Consider the following 24,368-nt stretch of genomic DNA (forward strand, 5'->3'; position numbering starts at 1 on the left):
CGCTATAATTCTGTTTACTATCATGGTTTGTGTCCTCATTGTTACTATTGCCACTGTTTCATTTCAGTGATATCATCTCCATTGTGACCCTTAGCCATCATTGACATTTAACTGCTGCAGTCCTGTTAGTCACTGTTGTTGTCATGGGAATTGTTGTTGCTACTGTTTTTGTCTCTCTCTCTCTCTCTCTACTGTCACCCGCCACTCCCCTCCCCCAGTTTTTCTTCTTCTTTTCTGTGTCCCTTCTTGCTCCAGCCCGGCCGCTCCAAATTCGCACAACAAAAACATAAAATAAAGCCAAATAAAATTTCATAGAACCTAGCAGAGCAAATCTGTTTAACATGTAAGGACATTTAGATCAACAATACTATCTGCAGAAATGAAAAAAAAAATGGGAGTGAAAACAAAAGTTGTGCTGTGTTTGAATGAGTAATCATTCTGTTCCTTAACACGCTTGCCTTGTTTACTACAAAGAAACATCAGCTTTTGATTGCCGGTAGGACGTATTAAATGAGTATTGCTCAAGTTGCCATTAAAGTTATCATGGGAAATTGTTAACATAACACCATCTTGAATGAAAACACACTGAGGCGATGGTTGCTTCATTTGAACTGAATGCAGTGTTTCCTGTGAGAAAAAAATCCTCTTATTGTGTGATATTCATATTTTCTATGATGAGTAGCTGACAAAAAACAGGCTACGTTTGCTGCAACATGGTGCTTCTTATGCGCAGGGTGACGTTCAAGTGTAATATTTCCATTTGAAAAAAAGAACCTCGCAACCAAATACTTGTCTGACTGAGGTAATTAAGAGTCTAACCAATTTGCATCACCGTGGAAACGGCCATCTGTGGTTCATTCACATTATTTAATTTGTAAATTTACTCTAGTTTACAGTATTTTATTCCATAGCAACATTTCTAGTAAACTATTCCAGGTATTTATGACGTTATTAGTCACTTATGTTGTGCTAGTTGGTGGTGCTTTTACGTGCAGCTCTTTTATCCCCCTGCTGTAGTTTCTGCTTCTGTGTCGTCACTATGCTTTCAAAAGCCTTTCATGATCCTCCAAATTGCTAGAGGCAGTGTTTTTTCTAATGACTCAACGTGGTGAGAGACCATGATGCTGGTCAACTCTCTGGCGTTGTTAGCGTCAGGGGTGTCACTAGGTTCCGAGGACGGAGGGGGGAATGGGGCTTAGCCCCCTGGAGATGCACAGGATATGAATGAATGTAGTAGACCAGGGGTTCCCAAACTTTACCAACTCAGGGCCCACTTGAAAATCTAAAAAATGTCCGTAAATGTCTGTAAACAATGCATAGACGAAAGGCTGTGTGCTCAGAGCACTTAACTTATAATAATACTTAACATATTATTATATGATTGATAATAATAGTGGCACGGCAGTCGAGTGGTGAGCGCACAGACCTCACAGCTAGGAGACCAGGGTTCAATTCCACCCTCGGCCAGGTCTGCGTGGAGTTTGCATGTTCTCCCCATGCATGCGTGGGTTTTCTCCGGGTACTGCGGCTTCCTCCCACATTCCAAAAACATGCTAGGTTAATTGGCGACTCCAAATTGTCCATAGGTATGAATGTGAGTGTGAATGGTTGTTTGTCTATATGTGCCCTGTGATTGGCTGGCCACCAGTCCGGGGTGGACCCCGCCTCTCACCCGAAGACAGCTGGGATAGGCTCCAGCACCCCCGCGACCCTCGTGAGGAAAAGCGGTAGAAAATGAATGAATGAATGATAATAATAATGTTGATATTAATAACATTATTATTATTAATAATAATAATCCTGAATAATAATAACAATAATAATAATACTAACAAAAACTTTTTTTCCACTGATCAACACAACAGTTGGTGTCATTGTACACTCAATGAACTGCACTACACACTGACTACTCTAAAGCCTATCCAAGTTTCTTTGATACAGAATTGACCTTGAGCCAAATTGCGCAGTCATCCTGTCTTTTCATTCTGCATAAATAGCGAATAATGGCAGATTCTGCTGTGACTAAATGGCGAAGATGCTGATATTTGATGACACGGCGCCATCCAGTGTTCAAGTTAACAAGCGCTCCTTCAGGGATTAAAAGGCTACCCTCTCAGACCTTTGGAAATGGCATGTACTTACACTACCACTCAAAAGTTTGGGATCACTTGCAAATGTCACTTTTTTCCAAAGAAAGACAAATTTCCATGCATTTCACAAACAATTAAAATTAATTTTCAAAGAACAATCATTTTTGCATAGAGGCCTACTATCAACAACTGTCAGTCCTCTGCATCAATCTCCTGGTATGGCTGCTAATCCAAGTTCATCATTTTATAAGGCTAATAGATGATTAGAAAAGCCATCTAAAAATGTAAAAAATGTTAACTACTCCCTTCAGAGAGCAGCACAAACTGGGTCTAACAAGGACAGAAAAACGATGTACAACTGTGCAAGAGAGTGTGTAGTTTAAGACAAAGATGCCTCACAGCTGCACTAAATAGTAGCCAACAAACACCAGTGTCAGTATCAACAGTGAAGCGGCGACTTCAGGATGCTGGACTTCATAGCAGGACTGCCAAGAAAAAGCCATATCTCTGGACAAAATCTCTGGACAAAAACATTTCCAAGTCATCCCAAACTTTTGAGCGGTAGTGTACGTTCACTAGAGTTGTCATTTGCCGCCATGACACCAGCGCCAAAGGATAATGGCCGCCCGCCTGTCTCATTTTCCTGCTGAGCGTGCTCTTCTTCGCTAATTGGCTTCGTTTATCTGCTTAAGCACGGTGAACACAAATAGCACGTCCAATCACATCTACTCACCACTGAGGCGGCCTCGTCCCGGCTCTCCATCCCGACCATCGGAAGAAGGCGGTTGCTCTCGGTTGCATTCAGAACACTCGGCTCAGGGGTCGTGACACCGGCTGACCTGGATTACAACACTTGGCTCTAGCGGCAATCCCATGATTCACTAAATATAATGCCGGACCGGGAATGGTTGCTCCAGCGAAGAGCTTGTATCATCCAACCCTGACCCGCTTCTGGACGGTCAGCATAATCCACTGGCGGGCAAAGAACATTACAAGTGATGTCATAATGTTGATTCTCTCGCTTGAAATTATTTATTTTCTACTTTTATCAGATGTAAAAACAAAGTCCAAGCAGCAAACTGCAGATTATTCAGGTTTTATGGAATCATAAGAAGAACCAGACAAGTTCCAGGACTGATGTCACAACAACTCGTCGTGGACAATGGCCCTGACATCAAAGATTAGTCTTGGAATTTTTCTGACACACATACCACCTACTGTAGGTTGCAGTTTGTGGAAATACTGGCACATTCCTGGTAATCTTTCCGGCAGGGATGCATCTCCTATCCCGATACCTGAATTTGTCTATCTGTGGATATGTGTGGAAATGTAGCAAGTGCTCATGCCAGCGCATTCATGACCTCACAGTCAAACAACACAGAAGTGGCACATAATATCTGAGTCACTCAATGATCATTATCATAGATTCTATATGACACTGTAATAAAATCCGACAATAAAGTTGCATTACGCATCTGAATGTTTTGTGTGGAAAATGCTACCCGACAACATTCATGACTCACGGATCATAAAACTCCCTATTGCGCATAGAAGTAGTCAGAAATATGCATATTTAAGCACATTTTAAGTATTTTTGGCCTAAATTCAAGGATTTTCAATCATAAAATACTGTTCAAGGTATTAAGAAAACATGTTGTGATATGCAGTATACTATACTGGTCCCTCGGTTTCAGTATTGTTACATTGGTGTGACAATAGCTAGCGCAGGAGTAACTGTCCAGAAACTGGAACAAATTTTTACATTATTATGTCTTCTAGATTGCTGCACGGCTCCCAAGTGGTTAATGTGCAGGCCACACAGCAAGGAGACCCAAGTTTGATTCCATCCTCGGGCATCTCTGTGTGGAGTTTGCATGTGGGTTTTCTCCGGTTTCCTCCCACGTTCCAAAAACATGCTAGGTTAATTGGCGACTCCAAATTGTCCATAGGTATGAATTGAGTGTGAATGGTTGTTTGTCTATATGTGCCCTGTGATTGGCTGGCCACCAGTCCAGGGTGTACCCTGCCTCTTGCCCGAAGACAGCTGGGATAGGCTTGCAACCCTTGTGAGGATAAGTGGTAAAAAAATGAATGAATGAATGTCTACTAGATTGGGTAATACAAGTGTACAGGTGGCTATAGGGATGTTACTTTATGTCTAAAGAGCTTTAATAATCTTTTGAAGTATATGCAAGGTTGTAAACAGGTCTTCTATGCCAAAAGAATCCTCTCATGGTCAGGTTTGGAAACAATGAACTGCAATAAGAGAGAGATTATTGTACATCAGGGATGGGCAAACTATGGCCCGGGGGCCACATCCGGCCCACCAAGTGTTTAAATACGGCCCGCCCATTCTTTCCAAAGTGTTTCAATAAAACTTTACATGCAACCTGGCATCATGGCTTGAGCCAAACTTTTGATGGTTTAGGTAGCTTTTTTATCCTCTTGGTTATTTGATGTGGTCTGCTGTTTACAAAGTGCTCCTGAAAAAAAGGGACACAAGCACATATAGCAGACTGCATGACACTTTTACAGACACAATAATTCCAGGTGGACTGTTACGCGGCCCGCAAGTCAAAAAGTTTGCCCACCCCTGCTGTACATGAATTATGCTGCCATCAAAACCCTATACTGGATTGCATCAAAACCGTTCCAACTTTCTGGTAATCACTTTGTTTCCTCAGTGCATTTCATGTGACCCTGTTGGCTATTTGCAACCAAATACTGTATATGTATCCAAACGGGGAAAGGCAAGTACGACATGGCGATGTGTGTGAAGTAAAGCTCATTCAGTTTATTGATTTATGGAAAATATATAACATCTTTACATATTCCATCAGCAGAAGCCAACAGTCCATTGATTACCTCCTGTCATAATCAAACATAGAGAGTAGTATTAATCGCATCTAAATGGTTTCTTTAGGAAAACCCCCCAAAAACCAAACAAATTGCTACGACCCCATTCCCAAGCTCACATATCATCTAAACAGGCCAACTATGTTAGGTATTTGTAAATATACAGTACGGTATATGCCTGGTGTTGAGTAAAACAAGCAAGCAGATTCAACGTTGAATCACTGGACTACAAACTGAAGATGGGACAGCCAACGAGGACGAGGAATTAGGGAAAAACACCAGTTGTTATTGCAGCAGCAACAGTCAAATTTGGTTTCTTTTTCCTGCTTTTTTTGTGTATTTTTTTTAAAAACAAAACTTTCGCTAATATCCACATGATTTTTACCAAAGTGCAAACATGGTATTTTTTTTCAAATACGTCATCATATTTAATAGACATTTTTTTTAATTATTATTCTTTTGTTACTAATGAACTATGAATCGTGCAAGAAGGTCGAGGCGTGTTGGGAGCATTATGGCACATTTCAAAACCAAAAGAGGAAAAAAAACAGACCACAAGCCATTTACTACTACTCCTACAACAACAACAACAACAATAATAACAACAGGCAATGCAAACTTTACGACACACCAATGTATACTGTATATAAGAGAGCCAAAGTTTGTAGTCAATACATTTATGTTTGAGAACACGTTTATAAAGCATTACATCAATATTGTATTTGTTTGTAGAACAAATGTATTAACAGCAGTCCTCCAGTGCGTCTTCACAACAACCAGCCTCAAGCAACACGTCACACTAGCGTCTCCGCTCAGTTGCCCCGGCAACGTAAAGCAACCCCGCTCCAAACAGCACAGGACATCCTGCTTAGGGGAATCAATCAGTCTCTTGTTCTGAGCCAAACTTTCCAACCAAGCACCAACGAACACCACAGACTGTAACTAGTTGCTCTTGAAATAACCAATAGTGACACATATTTTTTTTTACAGATATATAGCTATATGAATGTATATACCTTCACTGTGTACACAATCTGACCACTACCTCTGATGGGATCAGAACCACCTTGTCAAGACAGGAGACCACCACAGAACGGCTGCATGCAAGAAGAGTACTCAAATCGGTATTTAGAGAATCACCACTGGTGCTAGTAGAGAGGCGAAGTTCTTTGCAGAAGCGGAAAGATTTAAATAGCCAACTTCTCTAAAATGAGCGGTGGCTTCGGTTCCCATACCATCCCCCCCACCCACACCCCCCCACCCTCTTGCAGTGGCAGCGCTGCCCTTTCTTCTAAATTATTCATGAGTTGGGTGACTCCGCAGAATCTTGCTTGGAAGTAGAAGAGGCCTTTGGCCTTCTTAAAGCTTGGTCCATTAACTTCTTCAGGGATAAGTCTGGAGGTACATGCTTAACAGATACCTCAGAGGTACTTGGATGTATTAAGAACAATTGGCCAAATTCTACATGTGATGGTTTTGTTTGGGGGCGACAAAGGGTGGTGGTGGGGGGTGTTCCTTTTTGTTCTTAAAGACAGTGATCTTAAGAGGACAAGCAACGTTTAAGAGAAAAGTCTGCATTCTCTTCACTTGGCGGTCATCATCTGGACAAATTCTGGCGGACAAAAACACAACAAATCAGTTAGCGAGGTCATGGAAGCCATGTTCTGCAGTCGGACAGCTGTTGGTGTCAATGTGTAAAACGTCTCACCCTCGTAGTTGACCTGACCGTCGCCGTCAATGTCGGCCTCGCGGATCATTTCGTCCACCTCCTCATCTGTGAGCTTCTCCCCTAAATTGGTCATGACATGTCGAAGCTCCGCTGCACTAATGTAGCCGTTACCATCCTGCAGGGACAAACACCACTGTCACTGCATCGAAAAACATTGGCCAGGGCAGAGAGTTAGCGTGCATATATGATGGAAAACTGACAACAAAAATACCAACACTTAAAAACACTTATGACCGTATTTTCCTGACTATAAGTTGCACTTTTTTTTCATAGGTTGGCTGTTCCTGCGACTTATAAATGAAAAAACTGTTTATGTTACATAAACACTGGACACCTTTTCTGTTTATGTTTAGTTTTTGTGTAGCTGCACCATTGTGTTACCATATTTTACATCTATTCAGCCTGTTCTCTATTCTTTTATTGTTAGAACTTGCCTTCCAAGAGGACGTAATGTCTGTTTTGGTCATAAATTACCCGCAAAAAATACGACTTATACTCCTGAGCGATTTATAGTCCAGAAAATACGGTATATATAGCACGAAAGGGCTATTTATCTCGAATACTCATCACAAATCTGTCTAAATCTGTGTATCCCGGTAATCCAACTACCTCAGGAGGAATACAGGATGTCACAGGGAGCTAGTGTTAAAAAAATAAAAAAAAAAACTCGCTGAAACCGAGCGTTCATAGCCATACCAAACTTCTCTCGGGGCTCACTTCCAAAGACGCAAACCTCATTAACTGAAACTCTTGCATCGTTTAGCACAACAATAAAACTTTCTGAGTGTGAAAAAGCCTAACAGGTCCCCTTAGGCCAATTAGATTATTGCACAGGTGTGCCTGAGGCAGGGCCACAATAAAAGGCCGCTCTAAATTGTGCTGTTTTAATGTATGATCATTCAACTTTGATTATGCAGGTAGCACACACTTCATGCAACACTTGTGGCATGATAAAATTGCACACTTAAAGGTGTACTTTTATTGTGACCAGATCTGTGCTATACCCATGCGGTCTACCAGCTCCAGAGCACATCAGCACAAAGTGGAGTGATTTTATTCACGATTGTTTGCAGTTACTGTTGGGGCTCCAGGCATTGGAGTGCAGAGCAACCCAACACCGTCTGCTGCTGAAACTACAAATGTGAGTCTCAGTATTCATTTTCTCAAACACAATTCACAGAGCATCACAAGGAGACAACAAGATAAATGTGCCAATCTTTGTCAAAAAAAAAAAAAAGGATTGTTTATTATTTCACAATGTTCCAGACCTTGTCAAAGACTCTGAATGCTTCTCTGATCTCCTCCTCGCTGTCTGTGTCCTTCATCTTCCTCGCCATCATTGTCAGGAACTCGGGGAAATCGATTGTCCCGTTACCTAACGGGCCACACAAACATCATTTTCCATAACATTTTTTGAAGTACAGCAGATATGTGTTATTGGCGGGGGTTATGAAATCCAAGTAACCTTTGGCCTGATCGGCAGGCGAGCACTAGAGGCTGACAGGTGATAACATATTAACTCATTCACTGCCAAAGACGTATTTTGAAAAAGTAACGTTGACTGCCAAAGACGTCTTTTCCATTTTAACACGGGATTGCCAGTCAAAGTCGTATGCATCTTGCGTGTGAATTCCAGACTTGCAGGCAATGTATTTCTGTCCCAGTAGGGGGCAAGAGGTCTGTTTTCCTCCGATCGGCAGCAACAGCTTGGACATGAAGACGGAAGTTGCTGAACTGCGCGCTGAGGAGAATGGTGACAAATTCAGCAGAGACAAAAATACAGGCAGTGTACACTGGATCTGTCGCCATCGTGATGGATGGTGACGACAATGTTTTTGTTGTTTCATAGAAGTAAACGACTGTGCAGAGGTTTGAGGTTCTCTAATGAAAGGATATATACACTTCCGCTCAAAAGTTTGGGATCACTTGCAAATTACTTTGTTTTCCAAAACAAATTTTCATGCATTTCACAAACAATCAAAATACATTTTCAAAGAAGGATCTCCATTTTTGCATAGAGTCCTACTATCAACAACTGTCAGTCCTCTGCATCAATCTCCTGGTATGGCTGCTAATCCAAGTTCATCATTTTATAAGGCTAATAGATGATTAGAAAAGCCATCTAAAAATCTAAACTAAAACTAAAATCTCTTACCATGCTGTTAACTACTCCCTTCAGAGAGCAGCACAAACTGGGTCTAACAAGGACAGAAAAATGATGCACAACTGTGCAAGAGAGTGTGTAGTTTAAGACAAAGCTGCACTAAATAGTCGCCATCAAACACCAGTGTCAGTATCAACAGATACAGAGCAGTGCTTGGAGGAGGGCAGGGGAAGCAGAACTTGGCCTTTTAAAGCCATCCCAAACTTCTTTTAGGGCTCACTTCCAAATACGCAAACCTCATTATCTGACACTTTGGCATCGTTTAACACGAGAATACAACATTCTAACTACATTTGTAGGTCAGAAAAGTAGAAAAAGCATAATAGGTCCTCTTTAATCTTTTGATCAGCTGATCAACAGCCACCTTCAGCTCAATGCTTAATAGCAATAAATTGCTGACTCAAAAAAAAAAGAAAAAAAAACCCATCAAAAAGTCTTGCAATTTTTCAACCAGTCTTAAAATGGAAAAAAGGAGGAGAAAAAATCAGGAGTATATGTACCTTTTACGCTTTAATTTCACATACATATTAACTATGACTGACTTAATGTGAATGAGATGCGTGTTTTACGGAAAAATCAGCCTATTTCCGCAGGGAAGAAAAACCCTTTTTAACAAAAATCAACAATTTTGTCTGTAAGTTCATAAGGCCTATAAGTTACAGACGTTGAGAGTAAAAGGTTATCCGCTTATCCTCACAAGGGTTGCGGGAGTGCTGGAGCCTATCCCAGCTGTCTCATTGCGAGAGGCAGGGTACACCGCGGACTGGTGGTCAGCCAATCACAGGGCACATATAGACAAACAACCATACACACTCACATTCATACCTATGGACAATTTGGAGTGGCCAATTAACCTAGCATGTTTTTGGAATGTGAGATGAAGCCCACATGCACGGGGAGAACATGCAAACTCGGGTCTCCTAGCTGTGTGGCCTGCGTTCTAACCACTTGGCCGCCGTGCATCATCAGTCTCAGCTAAATGTTCAAAATATATTTTTCAAGAAAGAGGAAAAAAAAAACCTCCAAACTTGCGTTTCCTCCCTTACCATCAGCATCGACCTCATTGATCATGTCCTGCAGCTCGGCCTCAGTGGGGTTCTGGCCCAGAGAGCGCATGACGGTGCCGAGCTCCTTGGTCGTGATGGTTCCGTCACCATCCTTGTCAAACAGCGAGAACGCCTCCTTGAACTCTGCACATTTACAGAAATAACTCAGATTGGGTCCTGATGACACAGAAAGACTCACTTGGGCAGTAGGGACACAGAGAAACAAAGTTAAGCTGTGGTGTTTTATGTGTGTTATGTGTGTGTGTGTCTGTGTGTGTATGTGTGTGACTCATCCAGCCCGTAAAAAGGCTAAAGAAAATAAAGCAGGCTGGATGCTGGAAGGATGCCCGAGTAAAATCACTAGTGAATTTATAGCAGCAGACTCCAAAATAAAAATGCCTATGTGAGGTTGCAGAGGAGATTGACTCAGAACCCTGCTGGTTTCCACTGCAGATTAATGATGTAAATCTCCCGCAGTTGTTTTCCATCAGCTGCTAAAACTAAACTAAACTAAACGTTCGGACACGGGCAAGGTACAGTATGTATGTACTCACCTGCAATCTGCTCCTCAGTCAGCTGGTCTGCCTGTTGACAGAAAAAAAACACTGCCGTTAGCTACTGGTCGTTCAATAATCGCCTCCACTGAAAAGACCTGACATGTTCCAATTTCGCAGAATTCTCACACCGTCTTCCTGCTTGTCTTCCTTTTTAAGACCGTAATGAATACAATTTGACGCATTTCACATTGGATTTAAGACTTTTTAAGACACCGCAGATACCCTGGATAGGGAGGATTTGAGAGTTTTATTGCAAATGTTGATCCAAAATCAGACAATGTCAATCTAGCAGGAGGGTTCAGAGAGAGGGGGTTCAAAAATATATTTTTATTAGGGCTGTCGGATATTGTCCAACTCTCACTTTCGGATACTGATATGTGTAACATAACATATCTCCCGTGGTGAGGGAGATAATACATACAAGCCATAAAAACGAAAGACAGATTTTTTTTTTTTTTTACACAGTTATTGGATTAGCTGTAATTACAAAGTACAGGTGTTGTTCCTTTCGTATAATTACTGGGACCTATCAAAAACACGAACATGTGATCAAAGACCTACTTCTAACTTCATCAGACATGTAACGCTGGCACCCTTGTGGGGTCTTACTCGGTCTGTCCAAGTCAGTCAGCGTGTCCACTTAAAGCCGCTAAAGTGTGATGAGGGCCGAGTATAAATACTCCACGGCCCGAAATACACACGCCTGCTATAATTAGTGAGACGGGAATAGGGTCGCCTATGTAGCACACTGAAGATCACCGCCGCTAACCTTTTTTTAAAAAAACATTTAATTAAACCCTCTAAAGTTTGTTGTCATCATTAAGCCGTACCTGTTGCTTGACAGAGCTTGTGTGTTGAGTCTTTAATGTACATTTAACACAGTACAGTACAAATAAGCCTACGGGAAAATGTGTATTAAGGAAAGCATAATCCTAAAGCACCAGAGCACTAATATTAGGAGAAGGGGAAGACAAACAGACAATGTCTAATTGCCATACAGCCTGGGGATGCCTTACAAATAAACACAACACGCGACTAACAGAGCTCATGTCATGCACTTGTGTTTCTGCTCTTGTGCAGATAAGTTTCCTAACAAACTGTTCATCTTTTACAGCATGAAGCTGCACATCAAAATTGTAATGACCTAAAGGTTGTGTAATTTTGAAAGTAACCAACATTTTCAGGAAAAATAAAACGCCTCGTAGCCGGCACATCTTTAGAAACCACAGCATCTCGGTCCTGGCTGCTCAGTACAATACTCCAAAAATGACTATAAGTCAACATCAGTAATAAGAAAAGAATGGTATATGCACCACTGTCTGCTGTGTATCTGTGCAGCTGCAACAATTAATCATTCAATCAATAATTAATCATTGAATCCACAATACAAATAATCAACAATTTTGGTATTTGATTAAAAAGTATATATCCTCTGATGTGAATATTTTATTTTCTAATTTCCTTCATCATCCTTGATTGGGTCCGTCTGGAGCCGAACTGCTTACTCAATTAATCAAAACATCAAGCTTCAGATTAACTGATCAAGGAAACAATCGGCATTTGTGGCCTGACTCAGTACTGACTTATTTTTTCCCCCTCCATGCATGCATGACAGTTCGTGTTAAAAAGCAAGAGTGCTTCCTTAACTTGCCCTTCCTTAAAATCATTTACTTTATGAAGCAGTTACCTTCTTTAATCACAACTCTGAGACAGCTGACTTCTGTCTAAATTGCTTAAAATCATCCTGAAACTTGGGTTTTACTGTGTTTCTCTAGCTCAAGGTGGTGACAGTGCTACTTGAGCTTCAAGTCAATTTAACTGAGTCATCTTGGGAGATGCAAGATAGAGCAGGGGGTAAAAAAAACAAAAAAAAGAAGCTGCAGCATAGAGTATCTGTTCCGTACACTGTCATCCGAGCATGGGTGATGCAATTTGGATGGTGTGGGATTTATACTGTGTAGTGCAAGTGCAAAAAAAGGGAGGGGGGTTGATAGGTTACAGTTGCTTGTGTTTGGCAAATACTGTTTCATTTTGTGTAAGACTTTTAGGTTTAACTTATAGAATTAAGTGTAATTCTTCCCGTTGTGAAGTGTACACTACTGTGCACTGCAGATGATGACAGCCTACTGCGCCAAGCATGGCTTGGGTGAACGCAGGAGGGGAGGGAGGGGATGGGTGGCATGGAGGCTCATTCAGCAGGAGCAGAATGCGGTTCAACAGCATGGCGCAGGAGGCATAGTGTCGTACGTACAAGAAAAAACATGTAGCAACGTCATCATCGACATAATATGACATTAATGTTACAACTACCCGTGTGCAGTATTTCTTATGTAATACAAGTGGTGGCGAATACGCTATTCCGCTTGTTGCGCATGTCAAAGTAGCTCCTAACCCCACTCGTCGATGTTAGCAACACTGCAAGGGCCAAGTTGTGCATGATATACGGTTCGGATCGTTTTCTGCATCCTGTCTCGCAAAGGTTATGAGGAGATGAGTTTCAAGATAACACGTCCGGGTGGTCTATTCTTAGGAGCCCCCACCACCACCACGCCCACTCTTCTTCAGTCACATTTAGCTAACCTCCTTTATGCTAGGATTCAACCAACGCCGTTATAAAAGCATAATGAATGGAGGCGCTGCAACACGACGCAACGTCCGTTTATTGGCATGCCAGGAGCGTCGTGGAGGGTTTAAACACACCGATAATTCCCTCAAATAAAATGCAACATAAGAAAACACCCCAAAGTGATTAAAATGGAAAGTTATGCTAATAGTATGTTTGCAAGCTAGCATCAGTAGAGTCCGTTAGGTGGGCGTCTAGCTCATTTAAAACCACATTCAATCCAAAGTGTTAACTAGTCATTGAAATGACTGATTTAAGTGACATACTCATTTTAATTAAACCTTCTCTTCCCAGTGTTGGCGTTAGCTTTGCTATTAATGTTAATGCTACCGTTAGGCTAATGTCGCTGGCCTGTACTCACCATTTTGACTTGTCAAGCTCCGCGAAGAAGAGGAAAAACAGTCGTGTGTTAGATTGGAGACTCAATGGAGCAACGTGGTGAACACTCGGCTGGATGTCTTTAATCTAATTCAGCTTTATTCGAGTAAGGAATCTGTTGCGGGAGTACACCGTGATCGCGGTGGAGAGTTGCCCGGAAACCTCAAACGAGCGATGCCGGCCTGTCATGCTCCACTTGGACGAATGTACCCCTCCGCCGGTGCGGCGCTTGACCTCCACGCAGTCTCTAAGAAAACTACACAATTGTCTCCATTATGAGTACAACGTATTTGTCATTACTAAAACCTTTAATTATTTTTAATTTATATGAATCTAGACACAATTTCTATCTTAACAAATGTGATTGATGACGCACTATAGTATGGAAATGCGCAGCGATACCACCTCACCACACCGTAAAGAGGATGGAGCCGTATGGAGGATTAAAGCTGACAATACTATTAAGTGGTAAACACAATCAAGCCATAAACAATCCGTCAATATTTCACACATTACACAAAGATGTCATACCATTCAAATACCATGTATCATTTAAAAAACTAAAGAAAGCTGAAGAAAACAGATCCATAATCCTCATAATCAAACATGAAAATAAAAGACATTATAACAAAGCCACAATTGTTCTGTCTTTACTTCTTTGAATTGTCATTTAAAGTGGAATCTAGTGTAAACTGAATATGTACTTTATTCAGTTTTTCTATTATTTTTGTGAAAGGAATGGTAATAGTTTAAAAGTAAAACGACAAATTTAAAGCATTAGGGTCACAGGCTATGCTGGAGCCTATCCCAGCTATCTTCGGGTGAGAGGCGGGGTACACCCTAGATTGGTCGCCAGCCAATCACAGGGCACATATAGACAAACAACCATTCACACTCACATTCATACCTATGGACAATTTGGAGTCGCCAATTAACCTAGCATGTTTTTGGAATGTGGGAGGAAACCGGAGTACCCGGAGAAAACCCACGGTGAGAACATGCACACTTCACACAGAGATGGCCAAGTGTGGAATTGTGCAGCCCGAGACCCTGACTTCAGATTCACAATTCATATACAGTATATTGCATCCTCGCACATTTACAGTTGAATTGAACTGAATTGAAGTTTTTGATATATCACCAAATCAGTTATCTCATGGCACTTTACACATGAAGGTCACAACCCCACATGAGTAAGCACTCATGTGAGGCGACGGAGGCTAGGAAGAATTCCAATTCAGCGTTCGTGGCTGAATTTTTGGTCACTAAATGATTTCGTAATGTGCTTCTCCTCCCAAAACTGTAGGAAGTACTTTCCCACCGTCTACAGTCTCCCGGTGTTGTTGCACGCTGCTTCCCCTTTTAGCCCAATCACAGTGGGATTCATCACATGCATCAAGAACATGAGGACAGCATATAGGAGGTCCACTGTCAGATAGACAGCTCTGGTCCAGCTTGCCATGGCTGAAATGGGCATAGATCCTGGCTAGTGTCATCATTATGCAGTTCAGTCCTTGTCTGATCATCAGAGAGATTGTGCTAAAGAGGGCGTACGTGAAACACAAACCAAGGAGCATCAGGACGCAGTTTGCCACCTGGTAGGCTCTGATCTCCTCATGTTGCTTCCTCTGGACGCTCACAAAGTCCCCGAAGCCCACTGTGCTGAAGGCCACGAAGCAGAAATAGAGCGACTCTGAGTAAGTCCAGCCTTCCATGGCTGAGTAGAGCGAGGCAGCGCCACAGGCGACAGCCATGACGGCAGCAAAAAGGATCAGGGTCACTTGGTAGGTGGATGACTTCCACTCAACTTCGCCGACTCTGGCCTCCAGGTAGCTGTGTTGGCTTGTCTTGGAGTGACACCACTTTAACAGGAGGCTCAGTAGCCTGACGACTCGCTCCAGGAAGAGGTTGAAGAATAGCACGGTGGCCGAGCAGCCGAACAAACCATAGAAAACAAGCAAGACCTTCCCTGCGACTGTGGATGGGGCTGACAATCCAAATCCTTGTAGAAAACAAAAACAATATCACTAACTGTATGTTTGCATTGCTAGTAAGACAGAAGAGTGTATTGTTAGAAATTAAATAAATTCCAATCTATTGTCATATATTTTTTATTGTCCCAATACTTCTGCACATATGTTGTGACGCCGTACTCACCAATGGTTGACACCACAGTCCCCACAAAGTAGAACGCTCCTGGGATGTCCCACAGGGCTCTGCCTCGTTCTGCACGGATGCCCGCTCTCCTGGCCTCCTCGTAGTGGCGCAAAAGAGAATTTAGAGCTTTGTAAGAAACGTTGTGCTCACCAGTGAAGTCCATTAGCCTCTTCTCCCAAAGCTGGTGGCTCAGTATTTCTGCTGATCTCTCCAAGGAAGAAAACAAGACGGCGCCAGCCAGCATGTAAAGGGCAATGAGGACGCCAAGCAGGGTGAGGCGAGCTGCGTCCAGGGATGGGCAGCCACACCAGGAATCTTTCTTCTTAGATGGCATTGATCAAAGTTTGCAGAGTTCCTCTGTGTGTTGGAAAGGAGGCAGCGTGTTCAAATAAACACATAACATTCTTCTGTATGGAATGACAGATACTTACAAAATAGTAATCCCCTCACCAATTGTGGGAAGAAAACATCAGCAGATGGCTTTAAAGAGGCTACCGCTTATCACCTGCTCAATAATCACTCTTTACTTTGCTTTTATGGTTCACAAACATGTTAATATAATTAATATAGTCTGGCACTCTCCCATCCATGGACACACAAAGAGCACACAATGATACACAGACATTATTATCACCACCATCATTAAGCTAGAAGATAAAAAGGGGGGAGTGACATGCGCTCCTTGTTTTTTATGGCTATGACAATATTGGTCCTTTGGTGAGGTCAAATGTGGTCAAGGCTCTGTTGTGCCTTGAATTGATATTATATACAAAAGGAAATTATTGTGAAGTTATGTTTTCCTGGTTAGTTTCATAGCACTTTTATACACTATCCATTCATTCATTTTCTACCGCTTATCCTCACAAGGGTGCTGGAGCCTATCCCAGCAGTCTTCGGGCGAGAGGCGGGGTACACCCTATACTGGTGGCCAGCCAATCACAAGGCACATACAGACAAACAACCATTCACACTCACATTCATACCTATGGACAATTTGGAGTGGCCAATTAACCTAGCATGTTTTTGGAATGTGGGAGCAAACTGGAGTACCCGGAGAAAACCCACGCATGCACGGAGAGAACATACAAACTCCAAACAGAGATGGCCGAGGGTGGGATTGAACTCCGGTCTCCTAGCTGTGAGGTCTGCGCGCTAACCACTCGACCGCTGAGCAGCCTTTTAATACACCAATAAGTTTTAAAAAATGCAATTTCATTACTAAAATTCATTAAAATATTATTTTAATGAATCTGATAAGTTCTGTTTTAACAATAATGAACTTGAAGCAGAAGTCATTCAAATATGCATTTTCATGCCAGTCCTACAGGGGGCAGTAACTCACTTCCTGGTTGTAGCGTGCTGTAAATAAAACAACAGAAGAAGAAGCCGGTTTCACTTTGCGTCGCACTGTTTTGCTAGCAGACTGATAACACCGATGCACTGTTGGTAAGTGGAAAAACGTACATATACGTTTGTATTGTGGGATATTGTTGTAGAGTTTATGTAAAATACGTTGTAGTATCTGCTGTGAATAGTATATTATATTGTCTTTTGTGCACATTGTGTCCAAAAGAAGTCTTTTGCTAGCAAAAAGTACGCCAGGGCTACATGGGTTGGAACACTCCCTTTACCAGCCCTTTGTTGGATTATTTTTCTTGATTAAGTCCAAGAAGAATGGCAACACCGGTGCCTGTGCTTCGCCTGCCGAGAGGACCGGATCCAAACAGCCGTGGATTCGACCCCAGTTCCCCCCGCTTCGTCGCACTTTGCCGCACGTCCCTCACTTCTTCCTCTTGCGCCTCGTCCTCGTTACGCGCAGACTCAGACGAGCTGAGGCTGGAGCAGAGCGCCCGTGCGCAGTTGAGGGAACGCTTCCTCCGCTGTGTGCTGGCCACGTGCAAAAAGAAGGTGCACTTCCACCTGCACGACAACGTCAGGGTGGAGGCCACCTTTGGCGCTTCTGATATCGACGTGCTCAACTTCCAGGTGTCCGACCTGCACACACCTATCGGCGTGCAGAAAGAAGCGCTCGTCAGATGTCAGGACGTCATTTCATACACGTTTGACTTGTGAAGACTGCTTCTTTTCAACCCAAGATGCAACATGGAACTTTTGCCTCCTCCCTCTTCCTTTTGGAGGGAAGTATGGCTACATTTTTTCAGCCTATTGAAGGCACATCACCACAGCACGAACCCCTTTTCTACCACAAGATGGCGCCACGAGCCCTATTTCTATTGCCTTGTTACGGAAGATGGACTTGCTGTGACGATTGTAATGTACAGTATGCAGCTGAAATTATGTAAAATATCTTCAGAGAAGAAAGCATAATGTTTGTAAATGATACGGCTCTATTAACCAATTAACACACCGAATGGCTCATTTTGCAAATGAACCCATATCTGTGGAGAAGAAATTAGGTTTACAGGTCCAAGCTTTAGTAAGTAAATTAAAAACGTCAGTCTGAGTGAATTGCTCTTGTGTGTTTTGTTTCTTGATTAATGACTTTATGCATTGTCAAGTTGAATATGTGTTAGTAAGAAAATTTGTCTCATGTTGATGTCCGTTTATCGCCTTAAATTACTTTTTAAATGCAGCAAGACATTTTCTGTAAGTATATTGTAAACAACACTACATATTGAAGAGGAGACAACAGGGCATCAAAGAGACATACTTAATATTTTGCATCAGTGATTGGCAATGTACCCCTCCTCTCGCCTGAAGACAGCTGGGATAGGCTCCAGCATACCCGCAACATTAGTGAGGATAAATGTTATAGAAAATTTAGCATTTGTGTAACTGCTCGAGGAGAGGATAGCTAAGGTAACTTTAGCATCAGATGCAAACTTAATTATTTTTTTTACTGTTTTTAAAAATTAAATACTACTAATAAACTAGTTTTTCACCTATATTACACAGCTGAGACACAGCCATTAGATCCTTTCATTTTTTTTTTAGTATGTGACCCTCGGTGGAAAAATTTGGACACCCCTGGTCTCAGGGTTTGAGATTCGCTTAGGGTCAAAATCCTTGATGAGCGAGCACACATTTTGGGTGGCAGTAGCTCCATAAGCTCCTGCTGAAGAAATGGCAACAAGTTGTTGGAGAGATGTTTGTTACTTGACAGACTAGCATCAAGGTGCCCTTTCATTTTGCCTTGCTGTTGAACCAGAATTCCCATTTCCATCCTGCATACCAGTTGACCCTTGAAGTTCCCTTTCCAGTCAACCTCTGCGACCTCCCAATACGACAGCGCACCAGTTTGATCGTAAATACCATTCAAAGCTGCGCCATTCATTATTGTTGTGCCCGTCTGATGAACAGGGGACATCAATACTATTTAATCTTCCTAAAAGGTGTATTTTGCGAGTTCCCAATAAGTCATTTTATTTGAGTGCCATTAGGCGGCCGTGCTCCGTCTGCGTCTTTCTCTCTTGCTGCCTGAATTATCTGCCCGCTCAATGGAGACGGTCATCAATGAGGGAGTGACTCATCCCGCCACCACCACAAACCCCTCCCCTCGCCGCTTCTTCACCCTCCCTAATCCGAAATATGACTTAAATGACATCATCAGGCATGTGTGATTGAATCAGGAAGCCCCTCAAGGACGAAGCAAGGTTGATTTTATTTACGCAGACATGCTTGTCGTTGTGTGGGCTGCCCGCTTCGACTGTCACTTCTCACCTCTGAGATGAGTCCTCATATCTGTAGCGTGAAAGGCTCTCAGAAATATTCACAAATATGTTTTAAATCTGTGTGTATCAAGATGCTGATTAGACAGCATGATGACTGCACAGGTTTGCCTTAGGCTGGCCACACTAAAAGTCTACTCATGCGCAGATGTTGTGATTCTGCTGTACTTTTATATTGTACAGTGCTATGAATTTTGAATATTTATGCTTCATAAGTACAGTAAAGTCTCGTTATATCGATATCGGTTATAACGAATTACTACTTATTACGATACTATTTTCATTTCCCGGCAAATTTCTAGTCTTTTATAATATAATTAGTTCCGTTAGTACGATACCCGGTTATTATGATAATCCGGTTACTACGATGCCCTTTTCATCTCCCGGCAGCCAATTTGGTCTGCTTATATCGATACAAAAGCAGCTTAAATCAATGTTTGCTTAAGGATTTCATTACCAAAAAAGAACACGGCGAACGGCTGCTTCCAGTCAACTTTATTTTTCACACTTCCACCACCAGAGCGCAGCACACACACCGATTCCCGCACTTCCTGTTTCACAGGTCATGCTCAACCTGCCCCACATAGCTGGCCAAACACATGCCTGCAACAGAAGAACCAACTGACATAGCATACACACCTATTCCAACGAAGACACAAGCGTTGCAAAGTGTTATGGAATTACGAGGTTACTTAGAGTCGAGAGAAAATGCATCAGATTGTTTAGAAATGTTAAACAATATTGAATTGTTTGTGTTAAAAGGTGAAAAGAGGAAGCAGAAGAAGATGGATAGTGTCTAAGTATCTGTCTAGCGGCACGGCGGTCGAGTGGTTAGCGCGCAGACCTCACAGCTTGGAGACCATGGTTCAATTCCACCCTCGGCCATTTCTGTGTGGAGTTTGCATGTTCTCCCTGTGCATGCGTGGGTTTTCTCCGGGTACTCCGGTTTCCTCCCACATTCCAAAAACATGCTAGGTTAATTAGCGACTCCAAATTGTCCATAGGTATGAATGTGAGTGTGAATCGTCTATATGTGCCCTGTGATTGGCTGGCCACCAGTCCAGGGTGTACCCCGCCTCTCGCCCGAAGACAGCTGGGATAGGCTCCAGCACCCCCGCGACCCTCGTGAGGAAAAGCGGTAGAAAATGAATGAATGAATGAAGTATCTGTCTATATCTTGTCTAGTTGAATGTGCTGTGTTGGGAATACGAACGTGTTATAGTGCGTATATTATTGCTCTTCATTAAGTAATGGATGCAATAATGTTACCACAATGGATTCATCGACGGGGGAAATTGTCTTCACAAGACAAGAAGGAATAAAAAGTAGGCACTAGAGATTTTAGGAGGACGTATTTAACATGCAAATGTGACGATCAATTACAGGACTGGGATGAATTATGGCAGCTTATATTTGGAGCTTTTGCAGGGACAAGCTGTCTCAGTGTTATCTCCTCACACTTTTCCTGCAAGCTCCCACTTTCAGTGCAAAACATTCCTGCCTCTAAGTATGCACATGTGTGTGTGTGTGTGTGTGTGTGTTGGCGTGCGGTCTGTCAGCCATGATGGTACAAGGTATCAACTCACCGGGCCAGCAGGAAGCACATTCCAAACTCCTTCCTGTTTGCGGCCTCTCTCTCACACTTCCTGGCAGGTGTCTGATAACTTTCAAAAGCGCTTCATCATTTTTTGCCCGAAACTAGACAGAAATAACTAGGCTGTGATCTCACGGTTAAGGTATTTTTAGTCTGTATTTTTTTATTTTTTTTAAACCCATGCTCCAAGCTGTTTGGAGAGTACCAGACACCGCATGTAGTAAATAATGGTAATGGTTTTATTTCATTTGAACATGCATCAGATTACAATTGAGTGCATCACATAATCAGTTCACAGTTCCACATGTCCAAAAGGAGTAGGAAGAAGCAAAGCTTATTAAAGCCTACCCCTCCATCTGGTACTTTTACAATCAGTAACTGTTACATTTGTTCACTTCCTGCTTTCCTTTAAAAAAAAACTTTATTTTATTAATTATTTTTATTTACTTTATTTTATTTTTTTATTTTTTTCGTCACGTACCAAAGTACAAGGTGATATGACCATACAATGACATAATGGGTACCATAGTAAGTGTCAATATAGTGATATATATAGCACATCATGACTGGTTCAAGACTCTTCATCCTTGTATTTAGCAAACATCAACTGCTTGTATTGTTTCTTGAATTGGCTCATCGTTGTGCATTGTTTGAGGTCTTTACTCAATCCATTCCATAGTTTGATTCCACATACTGAAATGCTATGGCTTTTTAACGTAGACCTAGCATATAAGTGTTTCAAATTGACTTCTTCCCAGAGATCATATTTCTCCTAAATAAGGTCATTAACTGTATGTTTTTATGTGGTCAGGTTATTTCGCAAATTTGAAAACTTTACAAAAGATTTTGAGTGCATGTGGAAGTGGAACAGAAAATGTAGCTCAGTACAGTCTATTGCATAACACAGCAGCAACAGAACCAGTGTTGTAATAGCGGAAAGCACATCTGCATTTTCACTAGAGTTGGACCTTTGCATGTATTACCAGCCACGTGGACTTTTTGTCTTTCCGAATGACCTTTCTGAAAACAATGGTATACATGGAAAGGAATATTCCAATCTCTTGTCTACATGTGCCGCTATAATCAAACAGAACAGTCAATGAGGCATGCGCAGTAAAACGTAAACATCAACATCACGTGATACCGACTTCCCCGAGAATTTCTTACACTTGTTGGAATAACTCTATATCGCCAGTTTTTTGTCCGTCTAGTCTTGAAATTAGTTTGAATGCCGATTGCTTGCCTCCATTTTTTAAATTGAGGAACGTCTGAAGCTGCGTGTTACGTCATATATGAGCATGTGCTGAAAGAACTTTATAAACAGAATTTTTTTAAACAAACACATTTTAAATATTTAAATATTTTATAATTAAACTCGGGACATGTTTTATATAGATATATATTTTCTTTTTTAATATAACTGGACTTGTGAATAAAGTATAGAAGTGTTTAGATTCTGTTCCACTGGTGGCGGTAATGCACACGAAAGCTGCTTGCCAACCGCCAATAAACAACAGAAGAAGAAAAACATGATGAAGAAGAATGCACTCTGACAACTTTCCGTTTGAGCGGGTACAAGATACCTCAATCAGATTGGGGAAAGAAATATTCCACCCCAGTGAATCCGATTATATATTCATTCCGATTGGCACTTTTCTTTCGGAGTGAGGTGTATACAAAGATTCAATTCCTTCCGTTTGAGCAAATAAACCGAATGCAATTGGAATTTTGGTCCATGTATACGAGGCTAGTGTTTTTGGGATGTATCATGATATGAGACTGAAAAATGAAAAGTAAGCTTACCTATGGCAGTGTGTAGAGAGTGTATTCCAGTTGTTCAGGGTAGCTGCTTTCTCCACTGTCAGTAGTCCCGTTCCTGGAGAAACTCCTTCAACTCACTCGCGATGTTTTCACCTGTGTGTTCCTCTGGAAAAAAATTATCTCTGGAGATTCGAACAACATCAAAGTCCAGTCGCTGGTTATGTAGTAGACCTACATCTGCTTGACTGAAACCAAACCACTTCCATATTACAGATGTACCTCCCAGTTTAGTCACAATTTCTTCCTCTATGGTTCTCGCTTCCCCTCCGCATTCAGCCATGTTCATTTTCTCTCTTTTGGTTGTTTTGATGTTTGCTCAGAATTCTCCACCAACGCTGGACCATTCTGTGGTAGACATGAGGGACCGATGTGTCAATATAGTGCATCGTGGCGGGCAGTCAAAGGAAAAACACGTCATCAACTCTGCATTTTCCTTCATTCATTTTCTTATCCTCGCTTATCCTCACGAGGGTCGCGGGCATGCTCGAGCCTATCCCAGCTGTCTTCGGGCAAAAGAGGCGGGGTACAACCTGGACTGGTGGCCAGCCAATCACAGGGCACATACATATAGACAAGAGGCCAAAATTATTTTTCTCCACTCGGACTACAGCTGCTGTTCCTCCGCATTGAGAGGAGCCTGCTGGACGCCTCTTTGGGGAGGTGTTTAGGGCACATCCAACCAGGAGGGGGCTTCAGGGTAGACCCAGGACATGTTGGTGAGACCTGGGAATGCCGGGAAGAGGGAAGCCTGGGCTTCTTGTCTTGGGCTGCTGCCCCTGCGACCCAACCTTGGAAAAGCAGAAGAAGATGGATACCTAGCAGCCACTTTTCTAGGGCATTATTCTACTGTGAGCATGACTGTGCTGAGTCAGTATACACTTAACAAAAGTTAGTTTTATACTACATTCCTATAATTCTGATGGTACATAAACATTAAGTACAGTCACTGACTGGCCAGTCTGCTGCCTCCTTCTTTATCGCCCCGGCCATTGGAGTCAGGAAGTGAGGCTGCCACAGAGTGCCTGGCCCTCACAATCACTGGAGCTCCTCCAACATTCCCCCGCTGATAGCCGTTCAAACAGTGAGTCAGCTATTCCTATTGTGACAGCGAGGCTGCCTGCCTGACTTGAAAACCACCATCCAATGGGCAACCACATTGGATATCAGCATTCCATTAAAAATAAAGTGAGTTCAACTTACATGCATGTATGAAACGACCCAAAGCAAACTACTTGATGTTCCAAACATGGTGGGGGCAGTGTTATGGTATGGGACTGGATTGCAGGCAATGAAATGTGATCACTGGTGGCAACTTGTATGCAGTCAATGCTCCAACTAATGCCTATATCAACCACTAAGTCTCGTACTGTAAAGTAGAGTGCATGGTCTACAACAGCAAATAACTGTTGGGTTTTGAGGGAACGAGCAGTTCAAGTGATTCCAGTTCTAGCGATACAAAAATGCCTTATACCGGTATAAATTGGAATTTCACACAAAAAAAACGCAGATTTGGTCGAGTGGTTAGCACGCAGAACTCACAGCTTGGAGACCCGAGTTCAATCCCACCCTCAGCCATCTCTGTGTGGAGTTTGCATGTTCTCCCCGTGCATGCGTGGGTTTTCTCCGGGTACTCCGGTTTCCTCCCACATTCCAAAAACATGCTA

At 42.3% G+C, this 24,368-nt stretch overlaps 3 protein-coding genes across 3 annotated transcripts; 1 reads left to right on the forward strand and 2 right to left on the reverse strand.

The window, feature by feature from the left end:
- Positions 1–4,864: 4,864 nt before the first annotated feature.
- calm3a (calmodulin 3a (phosphorylase kinase, delta)) lies at positions 4,865–13,657 on the reverse strand. The gene is made up of 6 exons (XM_058079453.2): positions 13,427–13,657; positions 10,440–10,470; positions 9,886–10,029; positions 7,944–8,050; positions 6,655–6,790; positions 4,865–6,558 (listed from the first exon to the last, which is right to left on the reverse strand). The coding sequence occupies exons 1-6, from the start codon at positions 13,427–13,429 to the stop codon at positions 6,530–6,532; spliced, it is 450 nt and encodes a 149-aa protein (XP_057935436.1). The 5' UTR covers positions 13,430–13,657; the 3' UTR covers positions 4,865–6,529.
- An 827-nt stretch (positions 13,658–14,484) lies between these two features.
- On the reverse strand, positions 14,485–22,870 carry kcnk20 (potassium channel, subfamily K, member 20). Its single transcript, XM_058079452.2, has 3 exons — positions 22,687–22,870; positions 15,601–15,957; positions 14,485–15,445 (listed from the first exon to the last, which is right to left on the reverse strand). Exons 2-3 carry the CDS (start codon positions 15,932–15,934, stop codon positions 14,709–14,711), a joined length of 1,071 nt encoding a protein of 356 aa, XP_057935435.2. The 5' UTR covers positions 15,935–15,957; positions 22,687–22,870; the 3' UTR covers positions 14,485–14,708.
- On the forward strand, positions 16,983–18,061 carry gemin7 (gem (nuclear organelle) associated protein 7). The gene is made up of 2 exons (XM_058079454.2): positions 16,983–17,046; positions 17,265–18,061. The coding sequence occupies exons 1-2, from the start codon at positions 17,036–17,038 to the stop codon at positions 17,671–17,673; spliced, it is 420 nt and encodes a 139-aa protein (XP_057935437.2). The 5' UTR covers positions 16,983–17,035; the 3' UTR covers positions 17,674–18,061.
- Positions 22,871–24,368: the final 1,498 nt, after the last annotated feature.

This window comes from Doryrhamphus excisus, linkage group LG8 (genome assembly GCF_037039965.1).
Source record: "Doryrhamphus excisus strain RoL-2023G ecotype Guam linkage group LG8, RoL_Dexc_Guam_v1.1, whole genome shotgun sequence".
Taxonomy (NCBI): domain Eukaryota; kingdom Metazoa; phylum Chordata; class Actinopteri; order Syngnathiformes; family Syngnathidae; genus Doryrhamphus; species Doryrhamphus excisus.